At 45.4% G+C, this 22,316-nt stretch overlaps 1 protein-coding gene across 1 annotated transcript; it reads left to right on the forward strand.

The window, feature by feature from the left end:
* Positions 1-11,859: 11,859 nt before the first annotated feature.
* On the forward strand, positions 11,860-20,652 carry PRR15L (proline rich 15 like). Its single transcript, XM_035136573.3, has 2 exons — positions 11,860-12,000; positions 20,069-20,652. Exon 2 carries the CDS (start codon positions 20,089-20,091, stop codon positions 20,398-20,400), a length of 312 nt encoding a protein of 103 aa, XP_034992464.1. The 5' UTR covers positions 11,860-12,000; positions 20,069-20,088; the 3' UTR covers positions 20,401-20,652.
* The last annotated feature ends 1,664 nt before the right edge of the window (positions 20,653-22,316 follow it).

The following is a 22,316-nucleotide window of genomic DNA, read 5'->3' on the forward strand; positions in this document are numbered from 1 at the left end:
TAGCACACAGGAGAGTTAAAATAATCAAAAAGTACCAAGTATCAATCCAAATCATCTCACTTTCTCACCATTGTTTCCAAATCAGGTGATCACCATGGAAAAACATGGCAGTTGTCTGAATATTTGAAGGGGCAGAGGAACCAGAGACCAAATTGCAAACATGCGCTGGATTATGGAGAAAGCTAGAGAGTTCCAGAAAAACATCTACTTCTGCTTCATTGACTACACAAAAGCATTTGACTGTGTCGACCACAGCAAACTATGGCAAGCTCTTAAAGAAATGGGAGTGCCTGATCACTTCATCTGTCTCCTGAGAAATCTCTGTGTGGGACAAGAAGCTATAGTTAGAACTGGATATGGAATAACTGATTGGTTCAAAATTGGGAAAGGTGTACAACAAGGCTGTATATTGTCTCCCTGCTTATTTAACATATGCAGAATTCATCATGCAAAAGGCTGGACTGGATGAATCCCAAACTGGAATTTAGATTGCTGGAAGAAATATCAACAACCTCAGATATCCTGATGACACAACCTTGATGGCAGAAAGTGAGGAGGAATTAAAGAACCTTTTAAAGAGGGTGAAAGAGGTGAGTGCAAAATATGGTCTGAAGCTCAACATAAAAAAAAGCACAACTAAGATAATGGCCACTGGTCCCATCACTTCCTGGCAAATAGAAGGGGAAGAAATGGAGGCAGTGAGAGATTTTACTTTCTTGGGTTCCATGATCACTGCAGATGGTGACAGCAGTCATGAAATTAAAAGACGCCAGCTTCATGGGAGAAAAGCAATGACAAACCTAGACAGCATCTTAAAAAAGCGGAGACATCACTTTGCTGACAAAGGTCCGTATAGTTAAAGCTATGGTTTTCGCAGTAGTGATGTATGGAAGTGAGAGCTGGACCATAAAGAAGGCTGATCGCCGAAGAATTGATGCTTTTGAATTATGGTGCTGGAGGAGACTCTTGAGAGTCCCATGGACTGCAAGAAGATCAAACCCATCCATTCTTAAGGAAATGTGCCCTGAGTGCTCACTGGAAGGACAGATCCTGAAGCTGAGGCTCCAATACTTTGGCCACCTCATGAAAAGAAAAGACTCCCTGGAAAAGACCCTGATGTTGGGAAAGATTGAGGGCACTAGGAGAAGGGGCTGTTCAAGAAAATTGGAGATATGAAAGGAACATTTCGTACAAAGATTACCATAATCAAGGACAAAAGTGGTAAGGACCTAACAGAAGCAGAAGACATCAAGAAGAGGTGGCAAGAATACACAGAGGAATTATACCAGAAAGATATGGAGGTTTCGTACACCCCAGGTAGTGTGGTTGCTGACCTTGAGCCAGACATCTTGGAGAGGGAAGTCAAATGGGCCTTAGAAAGCACTGCTAATAACAAGGCCAGTGGAAGTGATGATATTCCAGCTGAACTATTTAAAATTTTAAAAGATGATGCTGTTAAGGTGCTACACCCAATATGCCAGCAAGTTTGGAAAACTCAGCAATGGCCAGAGGATTGGAGAAGATCAGTCTACATCCCAATTCCAAAGAAGGGCAGTGCCAAAGAATGCTCCAACTACCGCACAATTGCGCTCATTTCACACGCTAGCAAGGTTATGCTTAAAATTCTACAAGGCAGGCTTAGGTAGTATGTGGATCGAGAACTCCCAGAAGTGCAAGCTGGATTTCGAAAGGGCAGAGGAACCAGAGACCAAATAGCAAACATGCGCTGGATTATGGAGAAAGCTAGAGAGTTCCAGAAAAACGTCTACTTCTGCTTCATTGACTATGCAAAAGCCTTTGACTGTGTCGACCACAGCAAACTATGGCAAGTTCTTAAAGAAATGGGAGTGCCTGATCACCTCATCTGTCTCCTGAGAAAACTTTATGTGGGACAAGAAGCTACAGTTAGAACTGGATATGGAACAACTGAGTGGTTCAAAATTGGGAAAGGAGTACGACAAGGTTGTATATTGTCTCCCTGCTTATTTAACTTATATGCAGAATTCATCATGCGAAAGGCTGGACTAGATGAATCCCAAGCCGGAATTAAGATTGCCGGAAGAAATATCAACAACCTCAGATATGCAGATGACACAACCTTGATGGCAGAAAGCGAGGAGGAATTAAAGAACCTTTTAATGAGGGTGAAAGAGGAGAGCGCAAAATATGGTCTGAAGCTCAACATCAAAAAAACCAAGATCATGGCCACTGGTCCCATCACCTCCTGGCAAATAGAAGGGGAAGAAATGGAGGCAGTGAGAGATTTTACCTTCTTGGGCTCCTTGATCACTGCAGATGGTGACAGCAGTCACGAAATTAAAAGACTCCTGCTTCTTGGGAGAAAAGCAATGACAAACCTAGACAGCATCTTAAAAAGCAGAGACATCACCTTGCCGACAAAGGTCCGTATAGTTAAAGCTATGGTTTTCCCAGTAGTGATGTATGGAAGTGAGAGCTGGACCATAAAGAAGGCTGATCGCCGAAGAATTGATGCTTTTGAATTATGGTGCTGGAGGAGACTCTTGAGAGTCCCATGGACTGCAAGAAGATCAAACCTATCCATTCTTAAGGAAATCAGCCCTGAGTGCTCCCTGGAAGGACAGATCGTGAAGCTGAGGCTCCAATACTTTGGCCACCTCATGAGAAGAGAAGAATCCTTGGAAAAGACCCTGATGTTGGGAAAGATTGAGGGCACTAGGAGAAGGGGACGTCAGAGGACAAGATGGTTGGACAGTGTTCTCGAAGCTACGAACATGAGTTTGACCAAACTGCGGGAGGCAGTGCAAGACAGGAGTGCCTGGCGTGCTATGGTCCATGGGGTCACGAAGAGTCGGACACGACTAAACGACTAAACAACAACAACAGGAGAAGGGGACGACAGAAGACGAGATGGTTGGACAGTGTTCTCGAAGCTACCAACACAAGTCTGACCAAACTGCGGGAGGCAGTGGAAGACAAGAGTGCCTGGCGTGCTCTGGTCCATGGGGTCACAAAGAGTCGGACACGACTAAACGACTAAACAACAACAACATAAGTGAGTCCTGCAACAAAATGTTGCAGTTTGTAGTGCACCCTGTTCAAAATCCCACTCAGTCCATTCTGTCCCCCCTCCCTGCCCTCAACAGTCAGTCAGCATTCCTTGACCAGCAGGCATATTCAATTCTCTTTGGGCTGATTTACCCTAGCTTCCCCCAAGCCTGCTGATATCTCCCTCTTTTGGAGGGTGGTCCTGTTAGCTAGGGATCATGGGAGTTGTAGTCCCAAAACATCTGGAGGGCTGAGTTTGCCTATGCCTGGACTACGCACACAGCATCACTCACAACCTGATCAGAATCGGAAGGAATCTGTAGTCTAAAAATAAGGTAGCAGACTTTTTCAAAAGAGGATATTACAGTATGCCTATTAGAACTTGCCAAATCCATTACATATGCTTATTGGCTTAAACCCAGAGAATGTTAGTCATGCTTTTGATTAAGCCCTACTTATATCAATGGCGCTTAATTGCAACTACATTTCTTTGGAATAAAGGAGGCTTTTGTAAGATTCAGGCTGCATCGCTAGTTAGGAATCCCGACCTATTCCTAACCATAAGCACCTTACCTATTTTGACAGCCCTCTTAGCTACTATTTTTGAAAGCTACAGAGGGCATGATTTCGATAAAATTGGGAAGGAGATCGAGGGAACTTGTAGATTTCGTTAGGCACCCCACATTTCCTCCCTCCACAATCTGCAAGCAGATTCAATTTAGAAGAATTTGCATGGGCATCTACTATTGCTAGCACACACACACACACACACACACACACACACACATACACATATATATCCCATTTTTTCTGCTCTACATAGGGTGACTTCCATTTGTTGGAAAGACCTGCTGCCCTAGCACAATTCAGTGAGGGTGTTTCCAGATGACCTGTTTATTGGGAATTCACCTTGATTTGTTTGCAGGAAGATTTAACTACAGTGGCTATTTAATGAGCATTCATTCTGATTGTTTGCAGAGAAGTCAAGAGGTCAAAGCAAGTGTTGTCTCGCAGGTTCTAGTCCAGGCATCCCCAAGATGTTTTGGCCTACAACTCCCATGATCCCTAGCTAACAGGACCAGTGGTCGGGGAAGATGGGAATTGTAGTCCAAAACATCTGGAGGGCCGAAGTTTGGGGATGCCTGTTCTAGTGCATCTTCCAGTCACTTTCCTTGTCTCAAAAAGCCCGATCCTTTAGGGCACGGGTGTCAAACACAAGGCCCGGGGGCCTAATCCGGCCCGCCAGACCTCGTCATGTGGCCCGCGTAGCCGCTGCCGACAGTAACCGCTGACAGTAGTTCTGGAGCCTGCGATTGGCCGAGGGTCAAAACCGGGGGCGGGCCTGCAGGCGGAGGCTGGGGCGCTGGAGCCGCACTGACGGCCTTGGCCAGGGAATTTCAATTTTGAATGAGGCTGAGGGAGGCGGTGGCACAGCGGCCAGATAAGATAAGATAAGATATCTTTATTGTCATTGTCCCCTTGCGGGAACAACGAAATTACTCGGTTGCTACATCCACTCAGATAAAGCATTCCGCATAATCCAAAATTACAAAAAGCTAATTAAAAACAGTAAATATACTACAAAATAACAAGTAAAATAAGATGACTTCAAAGACGGGGAAGTGAGATGCAGGAGGAGGAGGAGGAAGCCCGCCGAGGAGGTAGGAAAGCCCTACAGGCGCCGCCGGCAAAGTTGGTGCCAGGACGGAGCAGCGTTGCATTTTTTTTTTTGGGCGGGCTTTGCTGTTGTCTCCGAGAGCGAGTGAGGCGGCACTGGGGAGCCGCCGCCCGCCGCTTCCCTTCCTCTCCTCAGCTGCATCCGGGAGGTGGGCGAGCGAGCGGGCGAAAGGGACGCGGAGTGAGCCTGAGGGCGAAGCGCAACAGCCGCTCTCTTGATGGAGCCGGGTTTCTCTTCCCTCTTCCCCCGTTTTCTCCTCATAGACACTCAGGAGGGTGCCTGGCTTTTGCTCTGCCCCCCACCCCGAGCCGCCCTTTGGCTTCTCAGTTCCGGTGGAGCTGCGGCCGGGAGGGAGGAGGCGACGATGGCACGGGTTCCTGCTCTTCCCGCTCTGCCGCCACCTCCTCTCAGCCCCTCGTGATGTAGGGCTCCAGATGGAGTCACCTCGCGGTTTGAGTAGGTGGGAGGGGAAATTTTTTTGGGGGGGGGAGGTTTTCAAGCCTCCTCTGCCTGCAGTCCCGGTAGGGAGAGGCGGCGGCGAAGACGACAACAGCGCGGGTGGGGGGAAGAGCAGCTCTGAGGCGAAGATGCACGTCCGCTGGGGCTGCCGCCGCCTTCCTCCTCGGGAAACCCGCTGCCCTCCCTCAGCGCGAGGGGAAGGGACTCTGGCGATGAGGAGGGAGGATGTAAAAGCAAAGCAGGGAGTTGGCGCTGCACCGCATGTTCCTGCCCCTCTCCAAAGCATGGGGTGGGTTGCAGCGTGTGGCATCCTGCCTAGCGGGGTTTGGGTGTGCGCAGGGCGGGAGAGGGAAGCCCTCTTTCCATCTGCAGGTTTTTAATCCCAGCAGTGGCTTTCTCCTTCCTGCCGAAGGTTTAGTTGAGCGCCCCCCCCCCCGGAAGCCATCGATCCCCACCTTTTGTTCAAATTTCCCTCGTTTACATCCTCTCCCACACACACGCCACGACGCAGGAATGTGATCCGCGTGGGGGCGGGAATGACCTTACATTATTACAAAAAACAGTAATAATTGAATGCAGTGACAATAATTTATGATAATAAAGAGTGGACACATAGTCTTACAGACACAACCGGCCCTTTGAGGGTGGCCAAACTGCTGATGCGGCCCCCGATGAATTTGAGTTTGACACCCCTGCTTTAGGGGAAGCAGATTTGTTGTGCATGTCCTCCCCATCAACTGTGCAGCCTGAATTTGCCCGTCTTGTCACTAAATCCCACCCTGAAAATAGTGACAGTCCTGGAGAGAGAATAATTATTTATTCCAATATTGAAATGAAGATTCGTGCTAAGCAGGAGAGGAAATTAGTATCCTCAAAACAAAGGCTAAGTCACAGAAATACAAAAGAAAGAAAGAAAGAAAGAAAGAAAGAAAGAAAGAAAGAAAGAAAGAAAGAAAGAAAGAAAGAAAGAAAGAAAGGCGAGGAACCGGTCTGGCAAGTGGCTGAGCCAAAGCCTAGTTTCACTAATCCTTCAGAAGGAAATAATAGATTCAAAAGGACAATAGTCCAAGCAGGCAAGCTAGAGCTGGAAGCCTTAACTCTTTACAGGCAAAGAAGAGCAGAAAAGTGGATGTAAAGAGAAATGTCCATTCCACTAGCAGCAATTTAGCCCAAGAATATCTACCAGTCAGGAGGACCAAACCCATGAAAAGTTTTTTTAAAAAAGCTAATTTTATTTACCTATTGCATTTATAGCCTGCCTTTCTTTCAAGGGGCCCAAGGTGGTATACATGCATTGCTCCCATCCCTATTTTACATCTACAGCAACCCTGTAAGGCATGAGTAGGCAAACTAAGGCCCAGTGGCCGGATCCAGCCCAATCGCCTTCTAAATTTGGCCCGTGAATGGTCCTGGAATCAGTGTGTTTTTACATGAGTAGAATGTGTCCTTTTAATTCAAATGCATCTCTGCGTTATTTGTGGGGCCTGCCAGGTGTTTTTACATGAGTAGAATGTGTGCCTTTAATTTAAAATGCATCTCTGGGTTATTTGTGGGGCATAGGAATTCATTCTCCCCCCCCCAAAAAAAATAGCCCGGTCCCTTACAAGGTCTGAGGGACAGTGGCCCGACCCCCTGCTGAAAAAGTTTGCTGACCCCTGCTGTAAGGTATAGTAGATCAGGCTAAGTCGAGATTCTGACTAGCCCACAGTCACCTTGGCTGATTTGAACCCTGCTCTGCTTGTCCTAGTCTGACACTCCTAACCACTACACCTCCATGACTCTCTCTACCCTCCACTACCTTTGTTTTATTTCTAACTGGTGCTAGGAAAGGAGTCGAGCCTGTTTGGAAATAATACCCTCCAGTCTACATCTGATCTCTCTCCCATCTGGGCTGGCTGGTCCTCCATGGTACAGCATAAAGTCACAGTCTCAGGTTTACAGGATGGAGCATAGCTGCCAAGTTATCCCTTTTTTTAAAGGGAAATTCCATTATGCTGAATAGGCTTCCTCGCGAGAAAAGGGAAAACTTGGCAGCTATGGGATGGAGACAAAATAATACAAAATCGACCACAAATGTCCCAAACACAATCTGCTTGCCAAAATCAGTCCTTGGCATTCTGGAGAGCCCTGGCTCAAATTATTCCAAGGCCATGTGCAGTGCTTTTTTTCTTGGGGGGGGGGGGACGGGGACGCAGGGGTATGCATACCCCTAAACATTTTGTGAATATTAAGTTTGCCCTCATTGAGGAGCAGTATTTCAATATGAGTCAGAAAATGAGAGTACCCCCTAAACAATTTTTAAAGGAAAAAAGCACTGGCCATGTGTGTCTGTGTCAAGCATCCCCAAACTGCGGCCCTCCAGATGTTTTGGCCTACAACTCCCATGATCCCTAGCTAAGAGGACCAGTGGTGAGGGATGATGGGAATTGTAGTCCAAAACATCTGGAGGGCCGAAGTTTGGGGATGCCTGGTCTGTGTGATGGTGGAAAGAACATTAACTTTGCCTGAAGCCCTTGTGACCGTAAGGAACATACCGTATTTCTCGTGAGAAATGAATGAGGTGAGAGTCATCCACAGCTGTCAATATTCTGTGCTGCCAAGAAGATGCTGGAATTCTATGCCAAGGTAACCCAATTTGCAACCAGAAATGCTGAATTAGACAGGGTGTATTATGCGACTGTGTATGTGTGTGAACATAATTTATTCTGGTGCTTGAAGTCATGGGGAGAGGTTGCTGAGAGCATGGGGGGGTGCACCCACCCACCCACTAGCAATCCCATGAATATTTTTGGAAACGTACATCATGATGAGCCCTGGGCCAGGCAGATGTTCTCTCTGTGTTAGGAAGACCACTGGGGAGGGCCGTTGCCTTCCCTACAATCAAAAGTTGATGGTATGGTTTTAGAGGCTTAATGGATCTGATTCTTTTAATCCCCTTATGATACGCATTTGGTGCAGTTGGGTAATTTTAGGCTCTGGACTAAGTGATCTCTCTCTCTCTCCCACACACATTCTTTTTGAAACTCAAGTGTATTGTTTTGCTTACTTCGAAATGTATTAAGCCAGCCCTGCTTCATTTGTGGGTCCTCCTTATCATCATCATCATCATCATAATGAGTGGGGCCCTGGAAGATATGTTTTGTTGGGGCAAGGCTACACAGATCTGTAATTTTCTGATGCATGTTTGCATTTAAATTCTGTTGATTTTTTTATCCTATATTTTTTATTTTCTTAGGGTGCTTCCAGATGACGTGTTTATTGAGCATTCATCCCGGTCTGTTTGCCAGGGAGATTAGACGATGCCGGCTGTTTAATGAGAGCATTCATTCTGATTTAATTGCAGGGAGGTTAGATGACATTGTGACAAATAAAGAGTTATCTCACACTTTCCAGTGCATTTTCCAGTCACTTTCCTTATCACAAAAACATAGCTGCCAAGTTTTCCCTTTTCTCGCGAGGAAGCCTATTCAGCATAAGGGAAAATCCCTGTAAAAAAGGGATAACTTGGCAGCTATGCAAAAAGCCTTATCTTTTGGGGTGGGGGAGCAGGGAGGGGAATGGATTTGTTGCACAGGAGCTCCCAATCATGTCTAATTGCACAACCTGGATTTTCCCAGTGCGCTCTTGAATTGCAGCTGAAAAGAGTGCGTCTGGAAGTGCCTTCCTTGGGCCTACTTGTTTTTGAAGTTTGTTGATTTTTTTTTTATTACAAAAATTATATTGTGCTATTTTATGTAAACTGATAAAAGTTATTATTATTATGATTACATGGTCTCTGCATTTTGTTAGATACATATAATAAATTTAAAAATAATGAAGTCCTGCCCTAACAGTACCTGATATCTATTTTAACTAATATAAATATATATTATCTACATTGAAGACATTATATAAATAATAGTTAAGGAGCATTCAAGTTTTGGAAACATGTCATCATTGCTGGTATGGGTAAGCAGGTTTGTTGCCCTAAAAACAAAACAAAACAAAAAAACCCTTCCGCTTGCATTGTCATGTCATAGAGGCAAACGGATGAATTGGGGAATGTGGTCCTTTGCCATTCTGGGGTGCCTCTGGTTGGGGACGTCGTCTGGAGGCCAAGAGATGTGGTTTTGAAAGCAATGTAGTAACACCATGATATTACCTCTCCAGTCTTATAAATGCTGTCACTTGCTGCAATGCCCTGCAGCCTTTTACATAGGCAAATCAGGTTGGTTTCTATTGAAGAAAAGGGATAGACACAAACAAACCTGGCATTGAAAAATGGGAAGGGCAGAAATACCTGTGGCAGAGGATTCCAATCTTCCTAGACATTCTACATTTACTCTGGCCAAATTCCACACAAATAGGTTCACCATTTCTACAACACAAAACAGCGAGTTAACCTGTTTAAATCCATTGTCCAAGGTCACACTCCATGGGCAACAAAATCTAATCTCACTTGCCATCGTAAACCACTGCTGTTTATAACGGAGGCCATTCAGACACTCAGCTGTGACTCATTGAAAGTCACATACTCATAGCTGCCAAGTTTCCCATTTTTTGCGGAAAACCCCCATATTTTAAACCGTTTCCCGCTGGCAGCCCGGATTGGAAAAAATCCCGCAAATCCCCCGGATTTCAGTAGCTGCCAGGGAGGCTCCTTCTGCACATGTATGGACATGCGCAGAACCGATTTCGGGTGCTCCGCCCATGTCTGGGCACCAGAAATTGGGCAGCGCCGGCACCGGAAGTTGCTTCTACGCATGTCTGGAAGTGACTTCCATTGCCGGCGCTGCTGATCCCGGATTTTTCTAATCGGGAGTTGGAAGGTATGCATACTATTTTTCTAGAAAAAGAGGTGCCAAATCTCACCTTGAACGCCTTCCTGGTTCTCTTATAATGGCAATGGCGCCCACCTGAGGTGCCGGGACGGAGTTCCAGTGAGTTCTGGCTGAAAAATAATCCCCAGAAACATGCATCCAGTAATTCAGCCCACAAGTCCATAGGATAGTGTGGCATAGTAGAGTGCTGGGATTGATGTGGGAAGCCCGGGTTCAAATCCCTGCTCAGTGACCTGTGATAGCTGTGTATCATAATCCTAAAGAGGTAACTTCAGAAGCAAGTTTAGGATTGCATCCAGAAGCAAGTTTAGGATTGCAGCACATTTACATGGGTGTACGAAGGCTCAATGAGCTCAGTAGGACATGCCTCTTAGTAAATATACACAGTATTTGGCTGCTTGGCAAATTACCATCCCCTCGTCTAACCGACCTCACAGGGTTGTTATCAGGATAAAAATCAGATGCTCACATGCGTGCCAGTTTAAACCTCATTGGAAGTAGCAACGAAGAGGTAAGAGATCAATAACACATAGCAGGCAGCTGGAATGAGAAGCTGCACCACTAGAATCGACTAAGTGCTCGTTAACATGTACACATTTGTCACCTGATCTCTGAAACATTAGGTGATGGATATGCATGCATGAATGAAGTAGCACTGGTTAGACTCCCACATTCGTAATGTTCACAGCAATCAGTGTCTCTTGGACGCAGTGTTTTTCAGTGATATGTTGAAACAAAATTTTAAAAAATTCATTCCAGTAGCACCTTAGAGACCAACTAAGTTTGTCATTGGTATGAGTTTTCGTGTGCATGCACACTTCTTCAGATATGTTGGTTCACACATTTGGCTGCCAGCAATCAAGTGTTAAGATATAAAATTAACAGAATCACAGGTTTGTAGAGTTAGGCGGGACCACGGGGACGGCATCTATTTCAACCCCCTGCAGTGCAGGACTCTCTCACCCACGACCCTGAAATTAAGAGTCTCATGCTCTACTGACTGAACTATCCCTCAGGTGTATATGCAGAGGTGACACAACCCTAATAACATGGGCACTGTGTCATGAATAAGTAGGGATGGAGAGAACCTGTAACTCTCAATATGTTGCTGAACTCCAGCCAGTGTGGCCAAAGCCAGGGATCATGGGAGCTGTAAGTCTGACAACACTTGGAAGAACATTGGTTCCTCATCCCTGTGAATGAAGATACTCACAGGTGGTTCCCTTGCTACAAAATATAATTTTTAGGCACACCTTGATGTTCCAGCCAACAACATCTCCATTTTACACCCCGGTTATCAGGGTGTGATCTTTGCAAACCCAGTGCCTTACATTCCACTGCATCTCAGCCCCTGTATGTGTATGTATATTATCTATATTGCCTCTGGCCTTTTCAGTCAACAGCATGCACCTGAGGAAGTAAGGTGTTTACCTATGAAAGTCTTGCCCCAATAAACTAATCTGTAAAGTGCCACAGGCCTCGTCCTTCTCTCTCTCTCTCTCTCTCTCTCTCTCTCTCTCTCTCTCTCTCTCTCTCTCTCTCTCTCTCTCCCCCCCCCCTCTCCTCTTCTCTGCAACAGGCTATCATAATTGCCATTCTGGAATCGAAAGGCCCTGGTGCTCTCCTCAGGTGACATCAACAAAGCGGCAGCAAAATGTCTTAGCTTAGATTTCTCTCATCATGAATATTCAGAACTCTCTCAGCTCGGCCTCTGTTAGTTCCTGTTTACTTTAGACAGGAGTGGCTGAGTCTCCAGTTAACCTTGACAGAGAGAGAGAGAGAGAGAGAGGAGAGAGAGAAAGGGGCGCAGCACAAACAGGTATGTTGCACCTCAGCACACCTGAGATGTGAGAGCTGCTTTGCTACTGGCTGCCGGAGCCAAGGCTGCTTGCTTTGCCACAGAGACCTGCCTCACTGTCAGGACCTCGTCTCATCCCTTCTTCATGTTGGTCTTTCCCCATAACGGCTGAACTTGCTACCAAGTGAGGGACGAAGTTCAGAAGTCCAAGAGAACAGGTATGTTTGTAATGGCACTGGGGGGAGGTGAGGGAAACTTGAACGGCTCGCTGGGACGTTGTGCCTCCGCAAATGTTTTATTGATTGCTACAACAGATGGAAAACCAGTGTACTGCAGTGGACAGAGTGCCGAGTCTTGAACTGGGAGGCACTGGTTTCTCATCATTGCTAGCTCCTCAACTTTGCTGGGGGGTATTGGATGATGCAGTTTTTCCCAGCCTAATCTACTATGTTGTCTACCACTTATGTTGTCCTTAACACCTGTATCTTGCCTTTGAGATAAGATGAGGAAACAAAATATATGACAAAAAATGTACACACGCAAACATGCAAAATTAAACACTACTCATCACCATGTACATAATTTAAACATAAAAGCGAATCACCTATGATTTAATTAATTTCACATCTAGAAACACCTCTTAGCATTTCCATCTTTCTAAAAGTTCATTTGCACAGTGGCCATTTACTCCTTTCCCTATGCTGCTTTTATATACTAATTTCACAATAACACGATGTTTATCCCTGTTCCTTTAAGCTCTTTTTTTAAAAAAATCACTCACAATAGCTTTCAGAAGAGGAACTGACTATTAAATTGCATCTACCATGCAAGGTTGTTGTGAGGGTGCTTTTGAGATAAAATGGGAAAACAAAAATCAACTACGTAATGGCCTTTTGAATATATTCCACATCAGCAAACCCGGATTAACCCCTGAAGGTACACTTGATAGGGAGGTACTGTACAGCCATTTCTGACTCCTTAATATGTATATCAGACGTGTTGGCATACACAATTCCCCTCCCCACTTGTACTCACTCTATGCTTTCCAGTATGTATATTTATCTTAGGTATACACCTTTAAAATGAGCACTTCACCATTCAAAGTGCACCCTTTACTGGGGGAAACGCAATTCCCCCTACAGTTTGTGCATCCCTTGCTACTGCAACAATTGTGTGAGTCCTGCAGGATCCAATAGGATGTTGTTACCTGTGACGCAAATGGCAATGAGCACTTCAGCTGCTTCTCCCCTGTCCCAAATGCCTATACTAATTTTTGTGTGTTTTTTTTAAAGAAAAAACACTGGTTGGATTTAGACACACCAAAGAAGCGTTTCAGTTAAGCAGGTTGCAAACTTTGTATGAGAAATCGGGTTAGCAAAAACAGGACTCCACAGCACCATCTGGTGTCACAGTGTTAGAATGCATAAACAACGCATATAAAGCACTTTTTCTTTGCCGATGTAGCTGAGTCCACTGTTTCATGTGGGGTTGTGTGTGTTTTTTAATGTATGCAATGCTTTTAAAGCTGAATACTCCCTTCTCCTATAAGCCCTTGGCACAGTAGTATACAAGCAAAATGAAAGCTGGCGTTTCTTATGCCTGCAAGTTTTTATTTTATTTTATTACAATTTTGTCCACATCAAAACACCCCTCCCTCGTTTTAATCCAGAGTTACTGTATCCATGAGGTTTTTTTATGTACAGTGGAACCTCGGTTTATGAACACCTCGGTTTATGAATTTTCAGTTTATGAACACCGCGGACCCATCTGGAACGGATTCATTTTCCATTACTTTCAATGGGAAAGTTCGCTTCAGTTTATGAACAGACTTCCGGAACCAATTACACCCATGCTTCAGTTTATGAACACTTCAGTTTAAGTACTCCGTGGACCCGTCTGGAACAGATTAATCCACTATCCATTACTTTCAATGGGAAAGTTCGCTTCAGTTTATGAACGCTTCAGTTTATGAACAGACTTCCGGAACCAATTGTGTTCATAAACCGAGGTACCACTGTACTGGGTTTTCCACAGAAATTATAAGGTTCTCTCTCCCCTCCTGTCATTTTATCTTCACAACAACCTTGCAAAGTAGTTACAGGTAGGTAGCCGTATTGGTCTGAGTCGAAGCAAAAAAAAAAAATTCCTTCAGTAGCACCTTAAAGACCAACTAAGTTTATATTTTGGTATGAGCTTTCGTGTGCATGCACACTGTATCTGAAGAAGTGTGCATGCACACGAAAGCTCATACCAAAATATAAACTTAGTTGGTCTTTAAGGTGCTACTGAAGGAACTTGCAAAGTAGGTTAGGCAGAGATACTGTGACAGGCCTAAGATCATCCAGTAAGCTTCATGGCTGAATGGGGATTTGAAGCCTGGTCTCTCCAGGTCCTAGTCCAAGCACTCTAACCACTGCACCATGTTGGCTCTTGTTGATGAGGTTGGCATTTTGATGCAGGTGACACTGTGAAAGACGTACATGCCTGAGCAGCCCAAGCCCATAATAAACCGACACGTGGAAATACCCAAAGGGCAGCTCCAAGGATGTCTAACTGTCATACCTCTCCTTACCAAGGAATCGTAGGAGCTGTATTTTTGCAAGAAGTACTAGGGCTTATAAACAGCAAATCCATGCCATATGGCATGCATAAAACTACAATTTGCATACTACAGGGAAGGTGAAGGCAGCTATGATGCTAAACCCATTTCAAACAAGTTTCGAGCCACTTTGAAATTTGTAATGTAAATCTGCCTGAAGGCAGGTGGTGTGTGCAAAAGAAGGACCCCTCCCACCCACTCCTACTCAGCAAGCCATTTCTGGGAGAGCTGGGGTGGTGGTGGAGGGGATGCTTGACCCCCCAGCCCAGTCTTCTCCAGAGCGGCACCGGAAGTCGCCTTCTAGATGTTGTTTGACTCCAAATCCCCATTCAGCGTGGCCAAGGATGATGGGAGCTTTAGTCCAGCAACTTCTGGAGGGTACCTGGTTGAAAAAACCTGGGCTAGGCCCTTTCTCCTCTTCAGAGGGGCCTGCCAGTAAACAGAGTTGCTCACCAGAGATCGTCCACATCAGAGCAAAATGTGGATTTGCACCAACCTGTCTCCCCATTAATTTAGAGGTATCCCCATTATGTCCTCCCCATTCCTGCATTGCCCTGCACCTTGCTCCCTTTAAATGTGGTTTTTTTTTTCAACCCTTGGAAAGTCCGAAAAGGCCAGGATTGAGAAACCCCGCATTTACAGGCGGAAAGGTTAGGGACAGCTCTTCGAAGGGAGGAGGCCATATTCCAATGTGGACAAGCCATAAGCTCTTCAGGCACACCTGCATGGGAAAGTCTATGGTTGGTGTTTCAACAGGAAGCATTTCCCAGATTACCTCAGATATAGTTGCAGGAGACCTTATGCCAACGTGACTTAGTGGAACGATGTGGACATCGTTGGGACTTACTTTGAGAAAGTAGGAAGAGCGTAACTTTCCCAGCATAGCGGATCAGTGTGCATTTACATGTGTGAAGAGCAGCATGGGCTGAAGAGAGTGTCTGTGGTGGTAACAGAGGTCAGAGATGCCACAAAAATGGCACATCCATTAGAACTCCTTTCAAGGTAGAGTGAGGTAGTAGCAGCCATATTAGAAAGCATTGGGTACTCCTATAGGGTTGTTCAGGAGCACTGGTGGAGGAAGAGGAGTGCGGGGGGAGCGCACGACCCCCGGCAGCGCAATCCCAGTGGGGTGCCACCGTGGCTGCCCACCCACCCACCCTGGGCACCATGCCCCTGCAGGCGGCGTGCCACATCCCTGGGACATGCCCCAGCCCTGCCCTCGCCTGCTCTCTGCCCCCCAGTGCCAGAGCATGAAGCTCCACCACTGTTCAGGAGGCCTGTGCTTGATCTCAAAACCTAAAGAAAACTTAAGTACCTCCTTGGGTTGCCTTGGGCAAGATCAAGTGACCAACAAACAAATAAATAATAACATTAATGATTTCAAGCAAACGATGGTTGGTCGGTCACTCCTGCAGACGCTTTAAATACTGGGTGTTTGGACTCACACCCTCCGACATGCCTGGGGGAAAACCAGGATGCAAGTCTTTTGGGGCTGTGCTCCTGGGCGAGTCCCGTGACTTGCATGAGAGCATGGCGTCCAAAAGCACATGTCTTTCAGGGCTGCGTTCTTGCAGAAGCCAAAATGGGATATCCTAGGAGCCAATCAGGGGCTTCTGTAATTTCTGTAATTTCCGAGATGTCTCGGGACAGTTGAGGAGTGTGCATCACTATCTTTCAACTTTCTAGATTCAGAAATGTTCTAGAACCACTTCCGTATGAGTATGTCTGCTGAGAAAGAGCTGCATGGAAACATTATGTGCCACAGAGAATTCTGGGAGGTGTTCTGTGTCTAAGGATGTTTCCAGATTGTCACTGTTTTTTTTGAATGGGATTCAATGGTAAACTCAGGTTGTGCAGTTATAGTTGATTTGGAGGTTTTGCACAACAAACCTCCTTGCGTTGGTGCAATGTCATCTAAACTCATCACAAACAAATCAGAATGAACGTTCATTAAGTAGCCGCTGCTGTTGAATCTCTCTGCAAACAAATCAGGATGAATGTTCAGTAAACAGATCATCTGGAACTGCCCTCAGTTCAGGCAAAGTGCTTGTCAGGGTTACTGGGTCCCACCATAGTTTCACATGAATTGAGAGTGCACCTTAGAATAGGGGGTTCACACAGTGTAGCTCACAGTCCACCCTAATTCCAAAGCATCTAGCACAGCACCTTATAATTACTAAACATCATTAAATGGTTCACCAACACCCTCAACCATTTTCTCAAGGCCTGGAGCATTGGGGAGATTTGTGAACCACTGTGTTAGAATAACTCCATACTCCCAGTTATCTATGCTTTGCCGGGGAAATATAACAACGGAGGGAAAGTTGTATATCAGGTACTGATCAGTTCAGCACTCCAATTTCTACATCAGTTTGCAAACTTAATACAGCGGCACCTCTGGTTAAGAACTTAATTCGTTCTGGAGGTGTGTTCCTAACCTGAAACTGTTCTTAACCTGAGGTACCACTTTAGCTAATGGGGCCTCCCGCTGCCGCCGGCACTCGATTTCTGTTCTTATCCTGAAGCAAAGTTCTTAACCTGAGGTACTATTTCTGGGTTAGCGGAGTCTGTAACCTGAAGCGTCTGTAACCTGAAGTGTCTGTAACCTGAGGTACCACTGTAATAATAATAATTCATCAGTAAAGGGACCCCTAGCCGTTAGGTTCAGTTGAGGATGACTCTGGGGTTGCGGCGCTCATCTTGCTTTACTGGCCGAGGGAGCCGGCGTACAGCTACCAGGTCATGTGGCCAGCATGACTAAGCCACTTCTGGCAAACCAGAGCAGCACACGGAAACGCCGTTTACCTTCCTGCCGGAGCAGTCCCTATTTATCTACTTGTACTTTGATGTGCTTTCGAACTGCTAGTTTGGCAGGAGCTGGGACCGAGCAACGGGAGCTCACCCCGTCGCAGGGATTCGAACCACCGACCTTCTGATTCGCAAGCCCTAGGCTCTGTGGTTTAGACCACAACGCCACCCGTACTTCAATGCAAATTTCTCCCAATACACCGTGCACACATTTTTATTTGCATTTTTGTCTATTACAGTATACCCATTTGTGAAAAGCATTTTGTGTATTATTTTCATGAATATGTGCATTTATATGCACACTTTACCCTAGTGTGTACGTTTTTTTATATGTAACTTGTCTAGAGAAGTGCATTGCAAAATTCTGAGAGGTAGGATTTTCGAAAGATGGCTGTGTTTTGATTTATGTATTGGTTTGGAAGGCACAAATTAGGTAAAACTGCCTTTAAATGTGAGCCAAATAGATTTTCTCCCCCATCCCTACACACAGAGACATTTTATGTGAGTGTGAGTGTATGTAAGCCCTCATATATTACCCAACCCTCTCTGAAGTGCTCAGAACAGGTTACACTCTACCCTTGAGCTCATTTTGTTCTCATAGCAACAAGGTTATGTTTGGGGGGCTGACTCAAGGCTGGGCCTATTATTAGGCAAAGTGAGGTGGCTGCCTCAGGCGGCTGATTTTGGATGTATTGAAAAGGCAGGAAAATGTTAGCTATTTCATTTATTATTATACTGCCAGTAAGGGGGAGAGGCACCTGTGAAATTTTCTGCCTGATCTAGTCACCAGCATGGAGTACCATCGCCTCTCTCCTTTTTTTGCAGCCATTTTGTGCTGGCACCCACAGCACTTTTATCAGCATATGAGAAACAGCACCTCCTTTTTATTTATTTACCAAGACGTTTATGTAGATGGGGAGAGAAGCAGAGGCACCTTTTGTAACTCTGCGTCAGACAACAGAGGTCACATCCACACCATATATTTAAAGCACATGGCTTCCCTGAAAGGATCCTGGGAGCTGTAATGTGTTAAGCGTGCTAAGAACTGCAACTCTGTGAGGGGTAAATTACAGTTCCCAGGATACTTTGTGGGAAGCCATATACTTTAAATGTTTTATATATATTGTGTGGATATGACCATGTACTGTATCTTCTTGGGGCAACCCAGGCAGCTGTGTAGCATAGTGTTTGTGGTTCATAACTCACAACTGGACCATAACAGAGTCTAGAGTGGGTTACCACTGTCAAACCTTTCTTTCTTTCTTTCTCTTTCTTTCTTTCTTTCTTTCTTTCTTTCTTTCTTTCTTTCTTTCTTTCTTTCTTTCTTTCTTCTCTCTCTCTCTCTCTTTCTCTCTTCCCTTTTCTTTCTTTATAAGGAAATAGATGGCAAGAGAAAAACAGAACGAGAGAAGATGGGGAAGTGGGTCACAAGGATTAAGATATTAAAGTTAAGGTCAAACCTTGATTTGGATAGGCAGAAGACAACATCTCTTTTTTTTAAGGAACAGGTTAACAGGTGACCAGGCCCTGGCAAGCTTGTGACTGTGGCTAATATTGGGATAGATTGACAAACAGCTTAACCTGGTAAAAGGTAGCTTCCTATCAAACTACAGCAATGAAGCTTTGTGTGGTTGCGCAGCTTAAGTCACATAGTAGTTGCGGTCCTAGCACAAGAGTGTGGGACTTGCAGACTTCCAGATGTTGTTGAACCTCAACTCATCAGACCCGGCCAACAACAACTGGAGAGCTACATGTCCCCCACCCCTGGCTCCGCTCCCCCTTTGTTCCCGCCTGAGGACGCCCTGTCCCTCAGAGCCTGTGTGTCACATGGGGCTGGGCCTCAGTGGCCACAGCCTATCCTCCTCTTTGCTCGCTCTCCAGCAGCCCATATGAGCTGCGGCAGCCATGGATAGGCCATGGATAGGCAACTCCCCTCCCCTAGTTCGGCAACGGCAGAACTGGCGGAGGAAATAAGGACATTCTGGGATCAATTCAGAAGCCAGGATGGCCTTCATTATTCTTGTACTGTCCCTGGAAAATCAGGACACTTGGAAGGTACGAGACTGAGCGAGCACACACGTGTCCCTTAGTCTTCACCATGGCAAGATGTATTGTATTTCCAGTCAAACTACAGTTATTCTTTCTAAATTTGCACCTATGGATATAAATTAGCACAATGCAAATTGCATACAGCTGTGTGCCTTAAAAAAAAAGTAATGGGCTTCCTCCTTTTTAGCGATGTGTAAGTGCCCATTCTGCTGCGCTCAAAGGCCAAGGCTCTTGCTGTTAGTGCCGAAGGCCTTGAGGTTTCAGGATAACTATTTGCCTTGTATAATCTATTACTAGAAATTGGGATTTTTTTCTGGGGTGGGGGGAACAAAACAAGATTTGGAATTCTAAGGAATTAATCCCTGACGAGCCTCAGGGGAAAGAACCAGCCCAAGCCACAAATACCTGGGGCTCCTGCAGATGACCTGTTTATTGAACATTCATCCTGATTTGTCTGCATAAAGCTTGCCTGGAGGTTAGGCTATGTCCAGCCTTTACTGAGCATTTGTTCTGATTTGTTTATGTGGTGGTTATAAAACAAAGAACAATTCACATTCATCCTATTTGCCTGCGAGGTGTTTATACATATTCCTGTCAATTGCTTATTCATTTCAAGTTTTTCCTTGCATTTCTCTGTCACTTTCCTAGAAGTGTGTTTCTTTTTTTTTAATGTGGGTTTGTTGCACTAGTGCGACATAGTACTTTAATCCACTTCAGTTGCGCAAACCTACATTTTTTTCAGTACGCGCTTGAATCTCGCAGGCAAAATGACTGGCAGTCTGGAGGCACCTCCTGGTAATAATAGATCTGCTTTCTCCCCCCCATTCAAGGGTGTCGATTCCTGGCCACCATGGCGGAAAACAATTATAGCTGGTGGAAGCTGACTTTTCTGCGGAAAAAGAAATCCACCCCCAAAGTATTGTATGAAAGCCCAGATATCTACAATGAGAACCAACAGGAGGGTATGCTTGCCGACGGGGGAAACAGCGGGAGCAGCGAGCGCGAATTCAACGCCCGGCTAGAGAAGATTGTGGACAAGAGCACCAAAGGAAAACACGTCAAAGTCTCTAATTCAGGGCGCTTCAAGGAAAAGAAGAAAGTAAGGGCCACGTTGTCAGAAAACCCCAATTTTTTTGCTGACAGCGAACGGGACGAGAAATAAGGAGGTGGATGAAAGAGAGATGCTCTCTCCACATGCCTTCATTTGAGGATGTTTCTCTGGTCTGAGAGAAGCCTACGACACATGCATTTCAACCCATTTGCAAATGAAGTTTAACGAGGGACCACTTGGGCTTTCGAGACTGGGTCCTGATTTTCACTTGAATAGATAAGTTTCAGAAGAAGATGAACTTTATTAATGTTACTAGTCTTTTTTTTTAATTTAAGGAATAAAGCTAATAGTATTTAAAATGAATGACAGAAGAAGCCAGAGGCACAGCAGAGAATGTGTGGTGCAAGGATCATATTCAGAATTGCTTAACCAGTTACCCCTGGATACCATTAGGAACCCTATGATCCCAGTGGTGCTATCAGAGCAGGACTTTAGGGCTAAGGTTCAGGGCTCCAGTCAGCAAAATTACACACACACACACACACACACACACACACACACACACACACACACACACCAAATTCAATAGGGCTAGCTTATCATATTTTGAAGTTAAGAGAATACATATTTACTACCTATAGAGGAGAAGCACCATTAAATCATAAAGTCTAGTTTCGAAAATTACCATAATGTGACCCTCATAATTGGGCCGCAAGTCAAGCCAGCATGTTTGCCACCCAAGATTAGCATCAGCACATGGCATCCTCAGGCAACATCTGGGACTCCAGCACTCCAGCTGTGCCAATCAGTGGCTGATGGCCGCCTCAGCCACTGTTCCCTTGGTGGTAGGTTTATCTGGTTGCAGTGGCTCAGTCTGAGAAGCTGCCCACCACTGAAAATTTCCCACAATGCCCCAGAACACTCAGTGTAGCAGAACTTGGGGTGGGGTGGGGTGTCACCAATCTTTTTTGGCCAGTAGACGCATTTGGAATTTTGAGGAAGTGTCATGGACACAAGTCACAAAACTGGTGCTATGAGCTATGAGAGCATGGCATGCCCTCCAACATTTCTCCGATGAAAATACGGACTTCCCGTTCCATATTGATAATTTTGCTATTTATACCCCACACATCTTACTGGGTTGCCCCAGCCACTATGGGCAGCTTCCAACACACAGTGGTACCTCAGATGACGAACTTAATCCGTTCCTGAAGTCCGTTCTTAAACCAAATCCGTTCTTAAACCGAGGTGTGCTATCCCTAATGAGGCCTTCCGCCAGCAGTGCCCTTTCACCGTTCGGTTCCGTTTGTAGACCAAGATAAGTTCGCAAACTGGAACGCTACTTTCGGTTTTGCAGAGTTCGTAAACTGAATACAATGGTACCTCGACATCCGAACGACTCGACTTCCGAAGGTTTCGACTTCCGAAGTCGACAACCCCGGAAGTCTTTTCGCCCCGCGTGCAACGGGCGCTTCGACAACCGAAGACTTCGACTTATGAAGACAGCCGCGGAACGGATCGTCTTCGTAAGTCAAGGTACCACTGTAGTTCGTAAACAGGACTGTTCTTAAAGCGAGGTACCACTGTATATAAAAAACATAATAAAACATTAAATAAACTTCCCTTTACACGGCTCAGGGGTCGGGTAACTCCACTGCTTTTTTCCCCTGGGGGTACGCAGGGGTATGCATACCCCTAAACATTTTGTAAATCTAAGTTTCACCTCATTTAGGGGCAGTATTTGATAATGAGTAGGAAAATGAGAGTATTCCTAAACATTTTTTTAGAAAGAAAAAAAAGCAGTAGCTAACTTCCAACATTTCTCCAATGAAAATAGGACATTCTAAGGAAAAGTGGGACATTCCAGAATCAAATCAGAAATCGAGATGGCTTCTCTAAATCAGGGACGTCCCTGGAAAATAGGGACACTTGGAGGGTCCGGCCTGGCATAACACAAAATGGCTGCTGTGGGGGCTACCACATCTAAACAAAAGAGACAGGAACACAAAATAGTGTAGGTGTGCCAC

The sequence above is a fragment of the Zootoca vivipara genome, chromosome 12 (assembly GCF_965207765.1).
Source record: "Zootoca vivipara chromosome 12, rZooViv2.hap1.1, whole genome shotgun sequence".
Classification (NCBI taxonomy): domain Eukaryota; kingdom Metazoa; phylum Chordata; class Lepidosauria; order Squamata; family Lacertidae; genus Zootoca; species Zootoca vivipara.